Source organism: Lathyrus oleraceus, chromosome 1 (genome assembly GCF_024323335.1).
Source record: "Lathyrus oleraceus cultivar Zhongwan6 chromosome 1, CAAS_Psat_ZW6_1.0, whole genome shotgun sequence".
Lineage (NCBI taxonomy): Eukaryota > Viridiplantae > Streptophyta > Magnoliopsida > Fabales > Fabaceae > Lathyrus > Lathyrus oleraceus.
In genome coordinates, this window is record NC_066579.1 from 382,413,336 (window position 1) to 382,431,898 (window position 18,563).

The window sequence follows — 18,563 nt, forward strand, 5'->3', positions numbered from 1 at the left end:
GTCTAATTAAAATGACTTTGTATTCATAAAAAATACAAATTTAGGATATTGTTTCTGCCAAGAAACATATAGAAAAGATTTCAGAGATGCATCTGCGAATTCACCCCATAAATTTTCGTAGATGCATCTCCGGACTATATTTTGACAAAAATAATCTTTAGTGTGTTTGAAGATGCATCCCCGAAAAATACGAGGGTATTTTTGAATTTTCAAAGATGCGACCTAAACTCTAAGGATGGAAAAATAAATTGAAAAACTAAATTGCACTTTGAACAATTTTGCAAAGGGGATTTGTTAATACACCACCATATATGTTTCTTATGCACCATGCGAAATTTCTAAAATGCCCTCAGTTTTCAAAGATGCATTTTCAGACGCACCAAATACACACTCAACGCATGCCATTCTGAGTGGCGCCCTATAAATTGAATTTTTTTAATTCCGGAGATGCATCTCCGATATATTTCTGTAAATGCATTTCCAGAATTTCTGCAAATCAGAAGTAGACAACAAAAACATGTAATTTGACAAAATAAAATTAACACTTATAACATAATAAGCATTACATAGATGATTTTAACATAGAATGCAACATTACACTCCAATATCCAGGTGGACGTTTCAACGTCTTAAGAATATCTTCGACAAATTTTAGACTTGTCGCTTTCAACTCGAGCGAAGCTTTTGTTTCAAAACGGAAAAAGGTACTCCACATAACCCTTACATCTACATTTGTCTTGAGCTCAAAGTTGCTGAACTCAATCTTCCCTCCATTGTCAATCGACCGTGAATGGTACTTAAGCTTCACAATTCTTCAATTGTTTCTGTAAGGTAGGAGATAATGGATTTCGTCAGTAACATCTACTAGAGATGTGTAAAGGTGATAGAACATTTCAAAATTCCACCCAATCTTTCGGAGATACACCTCCGAAAAATCTACTGAACTGATCAATTATGAAACATATTTCTTGAAACATACTGAAGGTGCATCTCTGGAATTAAAAAAAAAACTTATATGGCACCACTCATAACGGTCTCTGTTGAGTATTTATTTGATGCATTCGGAGATGCATCTCTGAAAATTAGATGCATTTTAGAAATTTTGCATGGTGCGTAAAAAACATATAAAATGCATTAAGAAATCCCCTTTTATAAATCAATATGAAGATTAAGCCCAAGGAACTGATGTTACAAGATCCAATAGTTGAAATAGAGGTGAAAAAAACTGAATTGAGAGTGTCAAGAGCAAGAAGAGTCACTAAGCCTCCAAAGATGCTGGAAGATTTCATCACAAAATAGTTTGATAGAAGGATCCCGTAAATGAATCTATGAAGAAAAAAAGCTTTACACTTAGTCATGAATCTAGAAACTTATATTAGTTGAACAAGTTCATATATAATATTAGAAATGTTTGTATGAAAAATATCATGAGCGACAAAATATATGATGCCACCATTATAATTATTAAAATATAAATCGGTTTCAATACATTTGTGGTCCCTCTAATTTGAGTATTTTAAACAATTGATCTTCGTATTACAATATCATTTGACAACATATTATGTATAAATGAACTATATAAACACTTGTATTATTAGTAAAAAAATTAATGTGGGACAAAAACATAGAAGCAACAAAAACATCACATGGAAGCAGAACATTACAGCTAGGAAGCAATTCTTTGGTAAAATGGGTACAATTCATATCTGACATTATAGCTAGGAAGCAAAACTCTCCCTCCTTGTTTTCTATCGCAGCACTGTGGGAGATATCCAATGGCATCACTAAGACACGATCTGCAATCTTATGGAGATAAATCATATGTACCTTAGTTTTTTTGTCAGGGTGGTATGGATATATGTATCTTACTTATTTGTAAAGAGATATGTCATATTGATATAACATGTAACTTCTTTTGCAGGGAATGTTTGTTCCTGCTATCAAAGGACGAACTGAAGAACAGCAGAAAAAGTGGCTGTATTTGGCACTAAAGATGCAAATAATTGGTTGCTATGTCCAAACTGAACTTGGCCACGGATCTAATGTTCAAAGGCTAGAAACGACAGTAACATTTGATCCCAAAACAGATGAGTTTTCATAGCCCCACATTGACTTCTAACAAAGTGAGTACAATGGGAGATGGCTTATGAGAGCCTTTATAATCAGAGGGTAACAAAATAAATTTACAAGAAAACTGTTTATATTAAGTTTTCTCGTTAAGCTGAAATCAGAATTAAGACAAAACAGTAATCTAAAGTTTGTGATATAATATTCGATTTTAGATGCTTTGATTTCAGCATCCAACATTTTAAACTAGTAAATTATGTTCATTCTATTTGATTTCATGCTTTTCTTCTATTTTTTTGAACCCAGACAACTATACTATTTGTAGCTCAACAAACCAGACAGACAGACATGATTTTAAAACATTTCTCTAATCAGTTTATGCAATAGCAATGTTAGAACAGAAGATTTCTGCAATACAAACATTTCTCTGTCCCTCTTAATGCTAAAACTGTTCACTGAATGCCACCGATTACCTGACAACAGATAAAACAAAAATTAGAACAAAACAAAATAAATGTCTTATTTTCTTATGATATACAAAAGGATAAGATTGATCAAACCTTTTATGCAGAGCTTTTACATCTTCCCCTAACAATGGACTTTCTAGAAACAGATCACCACATTCCTTCACATCAAGTGTCTCAACTTCAAAAGCTCTGTCACCACAATATTCATTCCATTCAAACCACATTTTTGAAATTAACTCCTTCTTGAAACAAGTATTGTGGTCTTCCTCTTCTGGAGAGTCAGCAGCTATCAATCGATACACAAACACTTTCCTTTTCTGGCCTGGCCGGAAAGCACGGCCAATAGCTTGACGAGTAACAGAGGGGTTGAGATGGACATCCAAGATGATAACACGGGATGCCCCGACCAACGATATACCCTCGCCACATGCTCTAATTGACCCAAAAAATATTTTGGCCTCAGGCAAACCGTTAAACTTTTCCATAGAAAACTCCCTTTCTTCAGTGGATGATGCTCCTGAAATTACAAAAATTTCTTTGCCAACACTCCAGCCTTTCCATTTCATAGCTAAACGTTCCAAACATTTTAAAGGCAAGAGATATTGACTGAACACCAAAAGCTTCTCCCCAGCTGATTCGCATAGGTTCAGCATATTGCGAAAGAATTTTAATTTTACTCCATCTCTGACATCTAGGTTCGCTATTAGATCATCAATTATATCATCAGATATAGAATTTTCACCACATTTCTCTGCAATTGGTTTCAATTTTGGGTGCAGATATACTGCACTACCTACAGAAGACATCTTGAACTTTCCATATATTCTCTTTACTTTATCAAGTTCATGCATCTGTCTAGGTGTAAGTTTGAGCACCACAGTAAAATCAACTAGGCCAGGAAGCTCATCAAGAAAATCCCCTTTATAGTAGTGCAGTACCTTACTGGTCATCTCCCGCAAATCATGTATAACAGCCACTTTCCTTTTAAAATCCGGGTCCTTCTGCAAAGTGTTTTCAACCAAATCACAAAAGTCATTCACACCGGGTATATGGATCCTACTCTTAATGCGCCGGACAATAGGCTTGGACGATTCCATCAATTTAAACTTTGGGCGAACAAGGTTCAATACATTAAATACCTCCTTGACATGATTTTGATATAGGGTTCCAGACAGTACAACTTTTCTTGGTGTTTGTACTCTTGCAAGGGACTGCACCGTATCAGTATTCTCATTCCTGGGAGTGTGTCCCTCATCTAAAATGAGAATTGAAGGAACCTTAAGCAATATATCTTGGCAAGATATTGATACATTATTATTGCAGTTATCACAGACAATGGAAGTGAACTGTCTGTATCCTAAGAAAAGGATACTCTTGTGATCCACCCATTGTTTTAAGACTTCCAATTGCTGTGATCTACTTTCAGCCTTCACAGAGTAAAAGTCATAGAGTGGTACATCTTCCACTTGCCATGTCTGAAATTCTTTTTTCCAAGTCGACAGTATTCCCTTAGGAAGCACCACTAGAGGCCTTGCACTGGGATACTTTCCTAGAAAACTCTGTATGAAACTGATAATCATGAAAGTCTTTCCAGATCCTGGAGCATGAGCCAGAATGCATCCCCCGGGATGGTCCCCCACCAGGTTTCTGACAAGAAAATTGAATCCTTCAACTTGGTGCAGTTTCATTTGATTTGCATGCCTAGGATGTGCTGAAATTTCAGTTACCGTGAGATCATCTTCAGCAATCTTAGCTTCAAATATATCATCTTTTGCTTTGCCATTCCAGGATTCGGACATGTAAGTTCTTGTGCTCCTTTTAACCTTCAATAAAAATGATACGATAATACATAACAACTAATAAATCAGTTTTGCACACTTGCTAGCGCCCACTATAAGTAATCTCAAGTCGCAATGCAGAACATATATAATGAGAATTATGAAGAAGGTACTGTTTTATAAAGCAATTGAGCCCACGCCATAAAATTTCCTAGTGTGCTATTGTATAATTCTGGTTCGGTAAAGATGTTCATGAATGTTTTATGAATTGAATTGAATATAATAAACCACCATTTCCCCCACAAAAGAGGTACCAGAAACCATAAATTATAAGATATTTTGTAACATTGTAAAGTCTAACTGTTCCACTCTTCATATTATTATGCTGTGTTGAAACCTTGTAAATTCTAACTGCTTCACTCTTCATTTATTATGCTTTGTTGAAACATTCAACCAATGCCTCTAATTTTTAGACATATATTAAAACGCAATCCGAACATTAATGCAGAGACAAGTGTCTAACCTTGTACTGGAACTCAAATATGGTTTCAATTCCTCTATCAATAACCCCACAAACGCGACAAACATAACCCAGATCGTCTTTTAAAACAAAAGAGTGATCACAGTCAGCATCTTTTTTTCCTTCTTCTTCTTCGGGTGGATGATCTGCAGAAACATCCTAGTAGGAGTACTAAATTAATCCAAAAGGAACACTAGGAGATCCTATTATAATGAGTAAAATTCAAAGTTTAAACAAAAAAGATCAATATGATAGAGAAGAAAGCTAACAACCAAAGAACAGAATAGGGATATGCATATGCATATGCAACTATCTCAGGTTTTAGTGACATGATATTGAAAGTAACATGCATATAACAGCCAACAGGCATAATAGAGTTAAAGAAAGGCTGAATGTAATGGTAAAATAGTTAAACATCATAACTCAGAAGATTTCATGACATAAAATTACATTAACCACGGTATAGTCACCCGCATATGCCCTGTATACTAAATAATGGTAGAAATGAACAAACCATTTTCAATGAACATCAACAAAATTAATTAGTCTTCTTTAATGGACATTCATGTTAATAAGTAACAAGTAACAACCCTGTTAAAGAAGGAAACAGTGTCACAATTCTTTATATATCAACTCATTCTCCCACACAATAGTCCATTTTTCCAATTACCCCCTTTGTGTTCATAAGGAAAATGCTTGTCTCAGAATTAATATTAAAGAAACTCTGCAAACAAATTAATATGAAAAATAAAATCCCAATCAAGTAGGGGAGAAATCTACTTGACAAAGAAAGTTGTCTTTATTGAAAATTAAAATGAAAAGAATGTAACCATACTTTAGAAGTTTCTATTGCCATATACATCTCCCTCCAAACATCTTCTAGCCTCTCGTCTTCAGCATCAACCTTATTATCTACTTCCTCATGTGCACCAACATAAACACCTTTATCTTTGCTTGTATCATTTTTAGGAGACAAACTTGTTTCAGAATCAATCTTATTATCGTCTTCCTCGTGTACACCAACATAAACACCTTTAACTTTTCTTGTGTTATCTTTAGGAGTCAGACTTGTTTTAGCATCAACCTTATTATCTACTTTCTCATGTACACCAACATAAACATCTTTATATTTCTGTGTGTTATCTTTGGCATGCAGACTTGTTTCAAATTTCAGATCGGCACTTTCTTTATGATAAGCAATGGGAACATGATAGCCCTATAAAGCATTGTTGCACAGAGATTAGTAAAGAATGTCAATGAAACAACAACAATAGCATTCCTTTTCCCACTTTGGAGTCGGCTAGGTAGAATTAAAAAATAACTTGTACATGGAAAAGGAAAAAGAAAGACATGTATCTTCTCGAGAAAAGTGGCTACAATTTTAATCCTAATACACAAAATCTTAACAGAGGAATCTACCTTTATGAGCATCTAACAATCACTGGAAAAAGTTCAAACAATTTGTTCTGAAAATTAAATGGAAAATCCTGTATGTAACATCTTTCAACAATAATGGTGGGTGGTGTAGCCTCATAGGAGCAAAGGAAAAAAGGAAGGTTGAAACAGAATGGCATTCAGATAAATATAAATCCATACATCCATTATTTTATTTTCCATTTCTAAATTTATAATTTGCATAACTACCAAGCAACAAGGCACCAGAAATTTCATATTGTATTGAAAGATTCAAGTTTACCAATACAGCAAATGATTACTGAACTGGGACACTTAAGACAAAAGGTCAGACTTCACTTCAGTGAAACATTACAGTAGAATAGGGATTAATTCACCATATAAATATTGAAGTTGTTGGGAGAATGTACTTTAAAACACAGGATTCAATGGAGAGAACTTCTACAAAAACTAAGAAATGCAACATTTAGGCTATGCAATAAAATGATATATCCATCTTTTACAGAATAAAGCCAAAGATGTATAATGATAAGTTATATATGGTACAAAAGACATAATAAACAAAAGTGTAAAACTATAAAATGAGTCATAAATTATATAAACTACGTGTTTAACTTTTTAAACCATGTCTTGCAAATATATGTGAGACTAAGTTATAACTTTGGTCTCTTCTTCTGCAGAAAATTCTGTTTTATGCATATACAAAAAAGAAGGCAATGTATTCTTGAAAAAAAAACAGAATTAAGGAAAAGATAAAAATACAAGAAAAAGTCAATTATGAATTTACAAGAATCTTCAGCCGAAAATGATAAAATGAAATACAATAGTTCAGTCTAATCAGCCCAAGGGAAATACAACCCAAATAAAAGGCATATTTAAAGGGCTACAAAAGCAGGGCAAAGCTTACGATCGTTTTTAACGCAGGAGACTGAACTGGTTTTGGCAAAACAACTTTTTGAAACGGAAGAAAATACTTTTGATCCCTATCATCTTCCTCATCTGAATCAATGATAACAACAGTTGGTGCTGCAGGAACATCCATTTCTTTTCTTGGTGTCAAAACATCCTTTTCAATGTGCCCCCTTTCCAAACCCATGACATTTTCATGTGACATACTGGTAACTTTCTTACTTTCTGAGTTGTGAGTCTCTTCATCATGATTTGTCACCGCTTTCAATAATGGATTGGCAAGTCTAGGATATTTTGAGAAGTAAGGGCTCAATATTTGCATTCTTTGGGTCATAAGGGCTTCAATATCCTTTGTCACGCTTCCAAACTTTCTGCTCTCTGAACAATCTATGCGATCTGAGATGGCATGTAGATTTTTGTAATCTACCGCATTAACATGTGAATGTGTTAAGCTGCCACTTGATAATCTAAGTTTTTTGCCTCCTTCCTCAGATGAAGTTCCTGGTTTCAGAAAATGAAATGTATTAAAATTTGCATGATATAAATATAGCCGTTAAGTCTTTTTTTTGCTTTAAATAAACTAAAACTAGACAATTTGAAATACATGAATAAGAACATGTATTTATTAAAGGAAGAGGTGGCATAAACTATACTAGAAAACTGAAGGAATCTCTTTCAAGGGCTGTACATTGAATATGAAATTGTGCAACTCCAAACGTTCCAACAAGTGCATCTTTGCATGCATTTTAAGGAAGTATAATACAAGTACAGTAACAAGAGAAAGGCTTCTACAATTCAGTTGGACTTAACCTTAAACATGACCCAACACCAATTCAACTCCATTCGGCAGCTTGTCATACCAAATAAATGTTTCAATAAAAAAAAGTTTGAGCCATCAATTATGTGTTTTTAGCGGGAGGGTTCTCGCTTTGGATTACCTTCGTGTGTATATATATATATATATATATATATATATATATATATATATAAAAAAAAGTTTGAGCTATATATATATATATATATATATATATATATATATATATATATATATATATATATATATATATATATATATATATATATATATATATATATATATATATATATATATATATATATATATATATATATATATATATATATATATGAAATTTATAAAATATTAAAAAAAATAATAATAATATGATATATTAGCATATATAATCATAATATTTTAAATATCAAACACATATCAAAATATAGACGCAATCCTCCAAAGTCTTTCTCTTTAAAACCCTTCAATAACCAACTCGCAAACAGATCCTAATGATATACATTTAACGGCTCGATTTAGATGGCAACAATACTCATACCCGCTAACACCCGCCCCAAATTTGACAAGGAAAACCGGCTTTGACTATGTTCGGGTTTTCCCCAATTTCAAAATATGGATATGAGACGGGTAATTAGGACACTAGTAATCATTCCGAATCCACCCATTGATAATTTAGAATATTTAATATATTGATGTTTGATTTGTATTTTATTATTTAAAATATGAGAAAATGGGTGATACGCTGACAGTGTAAGTTTATTTTACACTATCAATCAATGACGATCATGCATCCCGTCAAGTCAGACTGAAAATTTTAAAATACTGGTATGACATGGCGAAATGATATATTCTTATTGGATGACAGTTACACTGTCAGTGCATCACCATTAAACCCTTAAAATATTTGAAATGTATGTTTAAAAACTTTTTAAATTGTTTTAATTTATTATTTCTAATGTTTGTTAGAGTTTGGAATATATTGTGAGTTTTTGAAAAATAACTGTTTAAATTTTTTAAAAATTATTCATGTGCAGGGATTGACGGGTGAGATACCCAAACCCATTTGGGACGGATTTTGGATTCAGATATTTATCCCGGTTTGGATTTGGAGTGAGAAACAAATATTTAACTGCAATTCGGGTTTAGGTATGGGGAACGGAAAACTTATCGTCGTCCCGCCCCGTTACCATGCCTACCTCCATTTGATGCCTCCGGATTCTCCACCCCACCCCGTTACCATGCCTACCTCCATTTTATGCCACTGGATTCTCCACTCTGTCCCTCTAATTCATGCCCCCGGAGGGTTTTGAAAGAAAGGAGAAGGAGGATTTGAAGAAAGAGTTATGAAGGGATTAAGTCAGACTATTAAGATAGTATGCCATTTTGTCCTTTTGTTCAAAACATTGTTAGATTAGTGAATATAATTCATTAAAATAAAAATGTGATCCATCATTCATTTCCCCTTTTCCTTTAAAACCCTCCATACAAACGAGCGGATTACTTTGTGCATGTTCACTTCTATGCCTACAGCCACACACACACACCCCGCCCTGGCTGAATAACTCAATGCTCTCCAGCATCAGCACTTTCAAACAGTGGAGCGAAAGGTCCGGCAGCAACAAAAAGGATTCCGAAAACATCTGCTACAAAATTACTTCGTATTGTATAGAAATTTCATGACCTAAACATGAATCATATATAAATAAATAAATTGATCCACGAACACTACACTAGCAATATAAGTTAATAAAGCCAGAATAAATCTGCATAAAAAAGAATAATAAAACAATTTCCAGGAATTAAAAAGAGCAAATGGCGATCAAATTAGCATGCAAATAATCCATCTGTTACCGAAATAGATGAAAAATGAAAAAACGAAAATGAAGCTCAAAACAGAACGAGAGAAAACAGTTACGCTACAATTTTGAAGAAAAAAAGAAATGAAAAATGGTATACCAGTTGAAGCTGAGCGTTTAGCGGGAGATAAATCAACCGGTGAGTCCATCGATCACTACACGAAAACCGAAAATCGAAGGGAAAAACGGTTTAGTTAAAGGTTAGGGAGAAGAAGAGTGAGAATAGGGTTTTGAGGATATAGAAAATGCGTTGCAGATTTGGGAAGGTGAAGAGTTGAGTAGTGAGTGGGAATGGGAGTGGGAGTTTCGTTTTCGGGCAAAAATAGTACTACATACTGTACTAGCTTTGAGTTTTTGCGGGAAGGGAAATTATCCAGTGTTGTCAACCTTAGCGTGGTTCTGAATCAATCATGCGTTTTGATTGGTGTTTTTAAATTCTTACAATTTATTGGCTTGTCGTTTATCAAAGGTTGTTTCGTTCGTTCATTGCTCTCATGATCTAACGTATCACATTTTTCGTTCATATAATATCATTCATAATAAACCCTCTTTTTCCCGAATTGTAAATCACTCGGAAAAAAAATTATCTCGTATTATAAATTATTTTACATTTGAAAATATAATATTAATGAATTTTTTTCTAATATCAGACCCAATTTATATTTCTCATACAACATTAATTATATTAATTATCTAGGTTTTTTAATTTATGTGAAATGTAAAAAATAATTTATAGTTTTGGACAGAATAAGTATCTAATTAGAAGAAAATTGATCTCATTCAAAATTGTTATTCTTTTTTATCGTAATTGGTAGGTCTCCCATAATTTAATTTACTAATTGTAAGTATTGTTTGGCATTTTTTTCATCGACAATCATCATTGAACCTACTATTTTCTGTCTCAAATTATAAGATATTTTGAATATTTCTCTTGAATTAAAATAATATATATTAATAAATGATATATGATATATTGGAAAAAATGCCATTAATTTTATATTGGAAATTTAAAGTAATTTATAATTTAAAATAATTTTTTTAATAAAAGAACTTATAATTTGGGATAGTGTTAGCAATTTAAAAAAAAAAAAACATTACAAGTTGTTTCTTAGATATATCCAAACTATGTATAAAATACATAACATATAAAAAAGAAGACTGATCCCAACAAGTATTCCTAACTCGTTCCACCAACCTCTAACAAATTTTCAATTTCATTTAGGATTGAAAGTGTAAAAGAATTTTACACCGTTAGTCAATAATATCCATTGAATATTGAAATAAGTTTGACTTTTATTTTAAAAACCTATAAAATAATGCAAACGGGTGATGGTAATGAATCGACAGTATAAATTTTTTTACACTGGCAGTGCATAGTAATTAATCTCCTTTCATTTAATTTGACAACTTGTAACTTATGATGAAGCTTAATAGAAAAATAATTAAGGTTGATAATAAAAATCAACATCTCAAAGAATTTATGAATTAACTTGAGATGACTTTTATTCTTGACCTTTACCTTATTTTAAAAATGTATAACAAAAATTTGAAAAGATCGCTATTTCCGTGATACTTTTTTTCTATAAAAATAATCTCTATGTTGTAAAATCAATGTATGAAAATGTTTGCATCCAAATTTTTTTTTTAAGTTTTAGTGAGATAAACTTGAACTTTTTGTGTGCAATTGAATTTTTTTTCTAGAAATCCACCACACATTGTAACAATAGATATCAATTTATTTGTGTTCAATGGTTGCATCATTGAAGGAGATTACTTCTAACTTCATAAAGTGAGACAATTTTAATTATAGGAAAAGTTTCCTTCAACTTCTAACTTCTAACCTATCTTTCAATAGTATTTTACAGGCAAAGCGCATCTAAAACATTAATTATAGCAAAAGCTCCATCAAACTATTTTCATCTGTGACTCCATTTTACTTGCAAATGAGCAAATTCAGATGAGGAAAGAAACCAACAACAACCGGGTCTTATCAGTTGAGGAAAGAAACCATGGTACAAAAAATCGTTGGCCCAATCCTCAACTCCAAAAGTACGCTGCTTTAAACAAAATCAGAACTAAAACCTGTTAAGGCTTTTTCATCACAGCATATCCAGCGTCTTCAACTTCCTGCAGCAAAACAAACCTAGTTATTAACATTGTAAAAGTCTGTAAGAAAATAACCAATCACATTAACAAGTAGTGACCTTTCGTCTTTTATTTTTCTTCTTTTGTTTCTTCTTCTTTCTCTTCTTCTTGCATTCCTTTATAACAAGCAGGTCATTCTGTTCCTCTTCACCAGCATCTGAGTCGCCAAAGGATTCCACATGCCGAACATTTCTTCCGGAATTTGAAGTACCACCTAAAATTGAAGAGAATCACAAAATAAAACACTTGATGACTATTACAAATTCAATTGAAGAGAGACACAAAATATTAGTAATTGAATGGCTATAACTGATTAATGTTATGGTTATAGAAACTTAAAGACACAACATTGTTACAAGTGAAAAGAGGGGATGTGTGAACGTTGTGACCTTAATGAGGCTCTAAGAGATGGTGTGTGTGTGTGGCCGTGAATTTTGTTGACATCGGGTTTCCGGCAATTGCAAAATAAGTCACAATTTTTCTATAATATGGTCAACGGATCAGGCCTTGGACAGTTCCAAACATTCTATAAATCAAAGATTAGAAAGAAGGGTACAAATTTTAAAAAGAAACTAGCTGTCATCCGGAATAACATGATTATGATTATCCTAAAGCCATTTGTACCAATTTAAGGGAGAAGAGGGCATACATGTAAACTGACACAAACAAAATAAAATAAGAGGTAGTAAATATCGAAGGAAGGATAAAACTGACACAAATATGGTAATGGATACATGTATATATGTACGACGGCACAAGCGTGCAAACAAATGTACAGGTACTACCCAAGACACGAGATAGTATAGTATAGATCTATTAAAATTTCCTCGTTTAATACTACCAACAACCAAGCAAGCAAACTCAACCATGGAACCAGAAAAATCACATTCACTATTGTAGCCACCATGTCTTGACCCAACACAGATATTGTTCGCACCTAGCGGAATTCGAACTTGAGACCTCGAAAGGAGCATACTACCAGGTCTCAAGCCTTCACCAACAGACCAACCTCTAGGGATTTATCATACTCTATATTTGTCGAGAAAGACATGTTACAGACAATCACAATGCATTTTTATTAAACAAGGACAAGAGTCAAGGATACAAATATGCATCAAATTATCACAAGCCAAGCCAAACCCATAATTCCAACTAAAATCAAGAAAAAGAAACATACTCCATTTCATATAAATAATTGCAGTAACAAGTCTTAAACCAATCTCTACATCAATTAATAATGAAATAAAATGGCATATAAGAAAGAACTATAAAATAGTTACTTGTATAAACAGTTTGTTTGGCATTATTAACAGCAAGTTCAAGAAGATCAGGGTTAATAGATGCCAATCCATTAGGATCCTTCAACTTCCTCTCCAAAAACTTCGCCAAAGCCGCTGCTTTATTTGTGGCAACAGGTCCACCGGGATGAGCCAATCTGTCACATGAATCAAAAATTCAAATCATACCCACTAAAATTAAAGGGGTTAGATACGAAACCGTGATTCCAAAATAAAAAATTTCAACCTATGGGTTGGGTTAGTTATGAATTGTAAAATTGAAGGAGGAAAATACGTCAGAAAAAAGAGGAAGAAAGAAGAACCTAGGTTTGGGTTTGTTGGAGTGAGGAAGGGTGGGAAGAGGAGCGAATTTGCTACCGCGAAGTGCGCGTCTTTCATCTTCTGTGAGAGTTTCGATATCTTTCGCCATTTTCGAATTTTGGGATTTTTTTTTCCCTTTGTGCGTTGATTTTCTTTTTTTCCTCCAAAAAATCGTAGTAGTAACTAGTTTTTTTTAACTTTCAAACTCAACTTGATTTATAGCAACAAATAAATAGTTTAATTGGGTAGGCATAAATTCTTCTTTTTAACTTCTCTCCCACTATAATATTGCATTTGACTATACATCCATTATACCCACCTTGTTTTTTAAATGGCCCCATAAACATTTTATATTAATTCACAATTGTTAATTATTTAGTTAATTCATCTATATTTTCTAAATATCTCTTATGTATATAAAAAAAATTATACATAAATACATTTTTAGTCTCTCTAATTTAATATTTTTAATTTTTACACCATTTTTAAATAAATTAGTTTTTTATTCTCATAATTCACTTTTCTTACTTTTTCTTTAGTCCTCCAACGGGCAGGATTTTAATGGTGTGACAGCTAATGTTTTATGTCATGTGTATTAGATTTTGTCATGTTATATTTATTATGTTTATGATTGATATTTTCAGTTTTATATTAAATCTATTTTTATTTCAATTTTAATTAATAATTAAACGCTATTTTTCATTTAAATCACATTATTTCATATTCTTTCGTTCCCTTCATCTTCTCGCTTTAGTTTCTGAATCCTAATTTTTCATTTTTGAACCTAACTTTCAAACTGGTATATGTATCTTCCAAAATGCCTTTTGAGCTCTGGTACACATTTGTCCCTTTTCAGTTCGAAGCACTAATCGCCTTGTTTCGTTTGTTTCAGCTACACATTTCTCCGATGAAGAACAACCCACGGTATTCATGGAAAATAGACGAAAATGGGAAGTTTTGTCTCGGGTATGTGTGTTATTTCTGAATGTTATTGCTTATGAATGTGGTCCATAGGTACAAACATTAATATGCATGTTAAAAATGATTTACATGCCAGCTAAGATTCACAATATTATATTAAGATTATATCATAAGGGGGGACTTGTACACTCCCCTGTTAAATGATATACAGGTGGGGTAGTGATATAAATGAGTTGGAAGACGAATGTTAACTATTTATCCTATATGGATTTGGAGTCTTTGATTAAAAGTGAGGGTTATTTTAACATGAAATATTTATGGTATTGGAACATTGGGTTTAGCTTTAGTAAAGGACTTAAACCCCTAAACTATGATGTTGATGTGTTGAAACTCATAGAAGATCTTAGTGGATTCGACTTGATTGATCTATATGTGAAGCACATGGTTGATAACCCTGAGATAAATGATGAGGATGGGGCAGTTCATGGATTTGATGTTGATGATGATGTTGAAGTTAACAATGATAAAAAGTACAATGTTGTAGTTGATGATGATGTTGAAATTAACAATGATAAGGATGACATTGTTGTAGTTGATAATGGTGTTGAAGTTAACAATGATAAGGAGGACAATGTTGTAGTTGATAATGATGTTAAAGTTAACAATGACAGGGATAACAATGTTATAATTAATGATGATGTTGAAGTTAACAATGACAAGGATGAAAATGTTGTAGTTGATGATGTTGTTGAAGTTAACAATGATAAGGATGACAATATTGTTGGTGTAATCCCTAGAGGCCGATACTTTTGGTACTTGTATCGAATTATTTATTAATTAATAAAAGGCTTTTTCTTTATTATGTTTGATTAATAAAGTCCCTAGAATAGCTAGTCCGTTTAATGTATCAAGTATGACTTAATCATGAGATCACATTAAACATAAGGACACTATTCTTAAAGTATCCGTAGTCGAGCTTTATTGTGAAGTAGGATAACATTAAAGCATTAAGACTATTATGTTTGTAGACTGACGATCACATCTCATGGATCATGGATAAAGAGTTAACAAGTCTTAAACATAGGTATGAATATTAAGAGTAATATTTATACCGGATTGACCCGCTATGAGAATACTATATAGAAAGTTATGCAAAGTGTCATAAGTTATTCTCATGGTGATAATGGTGTATACCACTCTTCGACCTGAAACCACTATGGACCCTAGATGTAGAGTCGAGTGCTTTGTTGCTGATCCAACGTTGTCGGTAACTGGATAACCATAAAGACAGTTGATGGGTACTCCACGAAGCATGCTGAGGGACATGAGTGACCTAGATGGAATTTGCTCATCCTGCGTAACAGGATAAATGTCTATGGGCCCAATATTGAACTGGACAAGGATGACACGGTCTATACCTTGTGTTCAATATAGACATAAGGGCAAAGGGGTAATTATACACATAATTATTATCACAAGAGGTTTTGTCAGATCACATGACATTTTAGTGACTTGGGTAGCAGTGATGTGTTGCTAGATACCGCTCACTGTTTATTATGTTAAATGCGTGATTTAATATAATTGCCAACGTCGCGAAAACCTACAGGGTCACACACAAAGGACGGATTGATGAGAGATAGATTAACTAAGGAACACCGTAAGGTACGGTGCACTTAAGTGGAATACGAAATATGGTAAGGTACCAAATACTTAAGTGATTTTGGCATATTATGAGATATGGTCCAAAATACACTTAAGTGGGCTTTTTAGCTTGAAGCCCACACAAGTGGTTCTATAAATAGAACCCTTGGGTAGAAGCATTATCACTTAGATTGAAACTCAAGTAAAGACTTGGAATTTCGTTTCCCTCTCTCTTTCTCACTCAAAGCCTTCATTCATACCAGCTAGCACTGAGATTGAAGGAACCCGTTCGTGTGGACTGAGTAGAGACGTTGTCATCGTTCAACGTTTGTGATCGCTCCGTGGATTTGTATCCAAGGTTTTGATCGTTACAAGAGATCTGCACCAAAGGTTTGAATCGCCACAAGAGGTAACGATTCTATCACTGATCATGCCCATCCGTAAGGATCACTAAATGGAGAAATTTTTAAATTCCGCTGCGCCTTGGATGGCAATTCTCTTTCAGTGGTATCAAAGCCACTTACGAAACCATGAATCTGATAATTGTTTTTGTTCTGTATTAATATGATTAAAGACAGAATGGATCAAAGATTAAATTGAGATCGATCAAGTTATATATATATGATATATGTAATCCTGATGCAAAATACATTATATATGATATAGTGTTCTCGTTTCGTTCATTCAAACACTCAATGGTTGTTTTCCTTTGAGCGATCAATGGTCTTTTGCTTCTTGATCCGACATTAGTATGGTGAAGCAATGACGTGTTGATCAATCATACTGAATCAACAATCGAGATGTGTTTGACGGTTTGAAATTGGTGCATCAGGGTTAGTGACGGCACAAGGGTTGTGTTGTTAGAGAGTTATGCGATTGGGGTTGTGACTACACAAGAGTTGTGCTTTCTAAACATTTTTTGGAACAGTGTTAACCGGTTAACGCATATGGTTAACCGGTTAACGCAATACGAAATAAAATTTTAAGTTTTTTTAAACAGTGTTAACCGGTTAACACATTTGGTTAACCGGTTAACGCAAGGCAGAAAACAATTTTTTGAACAGATTTTCAAATAGTGTTAACCAGTTAACGCATATGGTTAACCGGTTAACGCAAGGCAAAATTCACCTTTAAAGTATCAAGTGTTGATGCAAAAAGCGACGTCGATTTTAAATGAATTATTCATTAAAATTTTAAATGAACCACCGTCCGCTGACCGGGCAGCGGAACACCCGTTCCCGCTGACCGGGCAGCGGACCCCCGGCTAACTCTGCGTAGTGTGATCGGTCGTCGAAATTTAATTTGATTTTAATTAATTAAAGGAATTAATAATAATAATAAAGTGTTTATTATTGTCTTGTGGTGATCGGTTATGGCCTTAGTTTTCCTTTATTCTGATTTGGGTTTTAAAATACGACCTGTGTGTCGTGCCTCTCTCTTAATCTCCCAAATGTAACTTCTTTTCTCATCTCACTCCCTCGTATGTAAAACGAGTTTCTTTTATGTAATGTAATGATATGAAGAAAGCAAAGAAGCCAGTGCCAAAGGAGGACAACCTTGAAGATCTTGCTTGGAGAAGCTTAGATCGTTGTTAGGTTAGCTTAGGTTCTCTCATGGGCTTGGGAGAACAATTGTGCTAGGGGCCATAACTATTTCATTATGTATGTATGTATGTTGATTCATGTGAATGTATATTGATGCATGTGATAGACGGTTTATATGATAAACAAGTCGGTGAGATCAGAAAAATTGCAATTCCCTCAAATTAAATATTAAGTTTATGCTTTCCAAGTTTTAACACTCATCAAGACTAATATCGGATAATGTAGGTTTCGCCTACGCGAGGTGCATGATCTATATATTAGTAAGGTGCGATGGGATAATTGTAATATCCAACTGTTAAAACAATGGGTCAAACTTAACTAAACAAATTATGAGAATATTATATATGTTTGTTTTCCAAGTTTTAGCACTCATCAAGACTAGTATCGAATAATGTAGGTTTCGCCTACGCGAGGTGCATGTTTTGTATTAGTTAAGGTGCGATGGGATAATTGTAATATCCAACTGCTAAAACGATGAGTCAAACTTAATTATAATTTTATTATATATGTTTAGAAGCAAGAGTTGGGAATGATCCATGTGATGGATTGGAAAAAGGAGTTATTCACCCAACTGAAATTTTGGAGAGTTGTATGAGATACAATTGGAAGGAGTTCCTACCTAAATAACCTAATTTTGTGTAATCCGCCTACGCGGACTTAGAACGAAGTGAAATATGGATCTCGACCCACTAGAAAATCTTCCAACGGGATTTTCCGAATCAAATGATGAGGGTCATTTGTTTTGAGTAAAATAGTGGGAGCATATTTAATTAAAGGCCTAATTAAATATGTCAATGATACTTATATTCTCATTAATCCTTATGTAGATT

At 33.4% G+C, this 18,563-nt stretch overlaps 2 protein-coding genes and 1 long non-coding RNA gene across 3 annotated transcripts; 1 reads left to right on the plus strand and 2 right to left on the minus strand.

The window, feature by feature from the left end:
• The first annotated feature begins 1,577 nt into the window (after positions 1-1,577).
• Positions 1,578-2,340, plus strand: LOC127138346 (uncharacterized). Its single transcript, XR_007808753.1, has 2 exons — positions 1,578-1,848; positions 1,922-2,340. It is a non-coding gene; the product is annotated as an uncharacterized LOC127138346 (long non-coding RNA).
• On the minus strand, positions 2,234-10,188 carry LOC127138337 (protein CHROMATIN REMODELING 35). The gene is made up of 6 exons (XM_051064764.1): positions 9,925-10,188; positions 7,153-7,655; positions 5,668-6,048; positions 4,836-4,991; positions 2,628-4,357; positions 2,234-2,540 (listed from the first exon to the last, which is right to left on the minus strand). The coding sequence occupies exons 1-6, from the start codon at positions 9,971-9,973 to the stop codon at positions 2,537-2,539; spliced, it is 2,823 nt and encodes a 940-aa protein (XP_050920721.1). The 5' UTR covers positions 9,974-10,188; the 3' UTR covers positions 2,234-2,536.
• A 1,351-nt stretch (positions 10,189-11,539) lies between these two features.
• LOC127138350 (uncharacterized) lies at positions 11,540-13,761 on the minus strand. Its single transcript, XM_051064782.1, has 4 exons — positions 13,570-13,761; positions 13,250-13,404; positions 12,029-12,183; positions 11,540-11,951 (listed from the first exon to the last, which is right to left on the minus strand). The coding sequence occupies exons 1-4, from the start codon at positions 13,674-13,676 to the stop codon at positions 11,910-11,912; spliced, it is 459 nt and encodes a 152-aa protein (XP_050920739.1). The 5' UTR covers positions 13,677-13,761; the 3' UTR covers positions 11,540-11,909.
• Between the last annotated feature and the right edge of the window lie 4,802 nt (positions 13,762-18,563).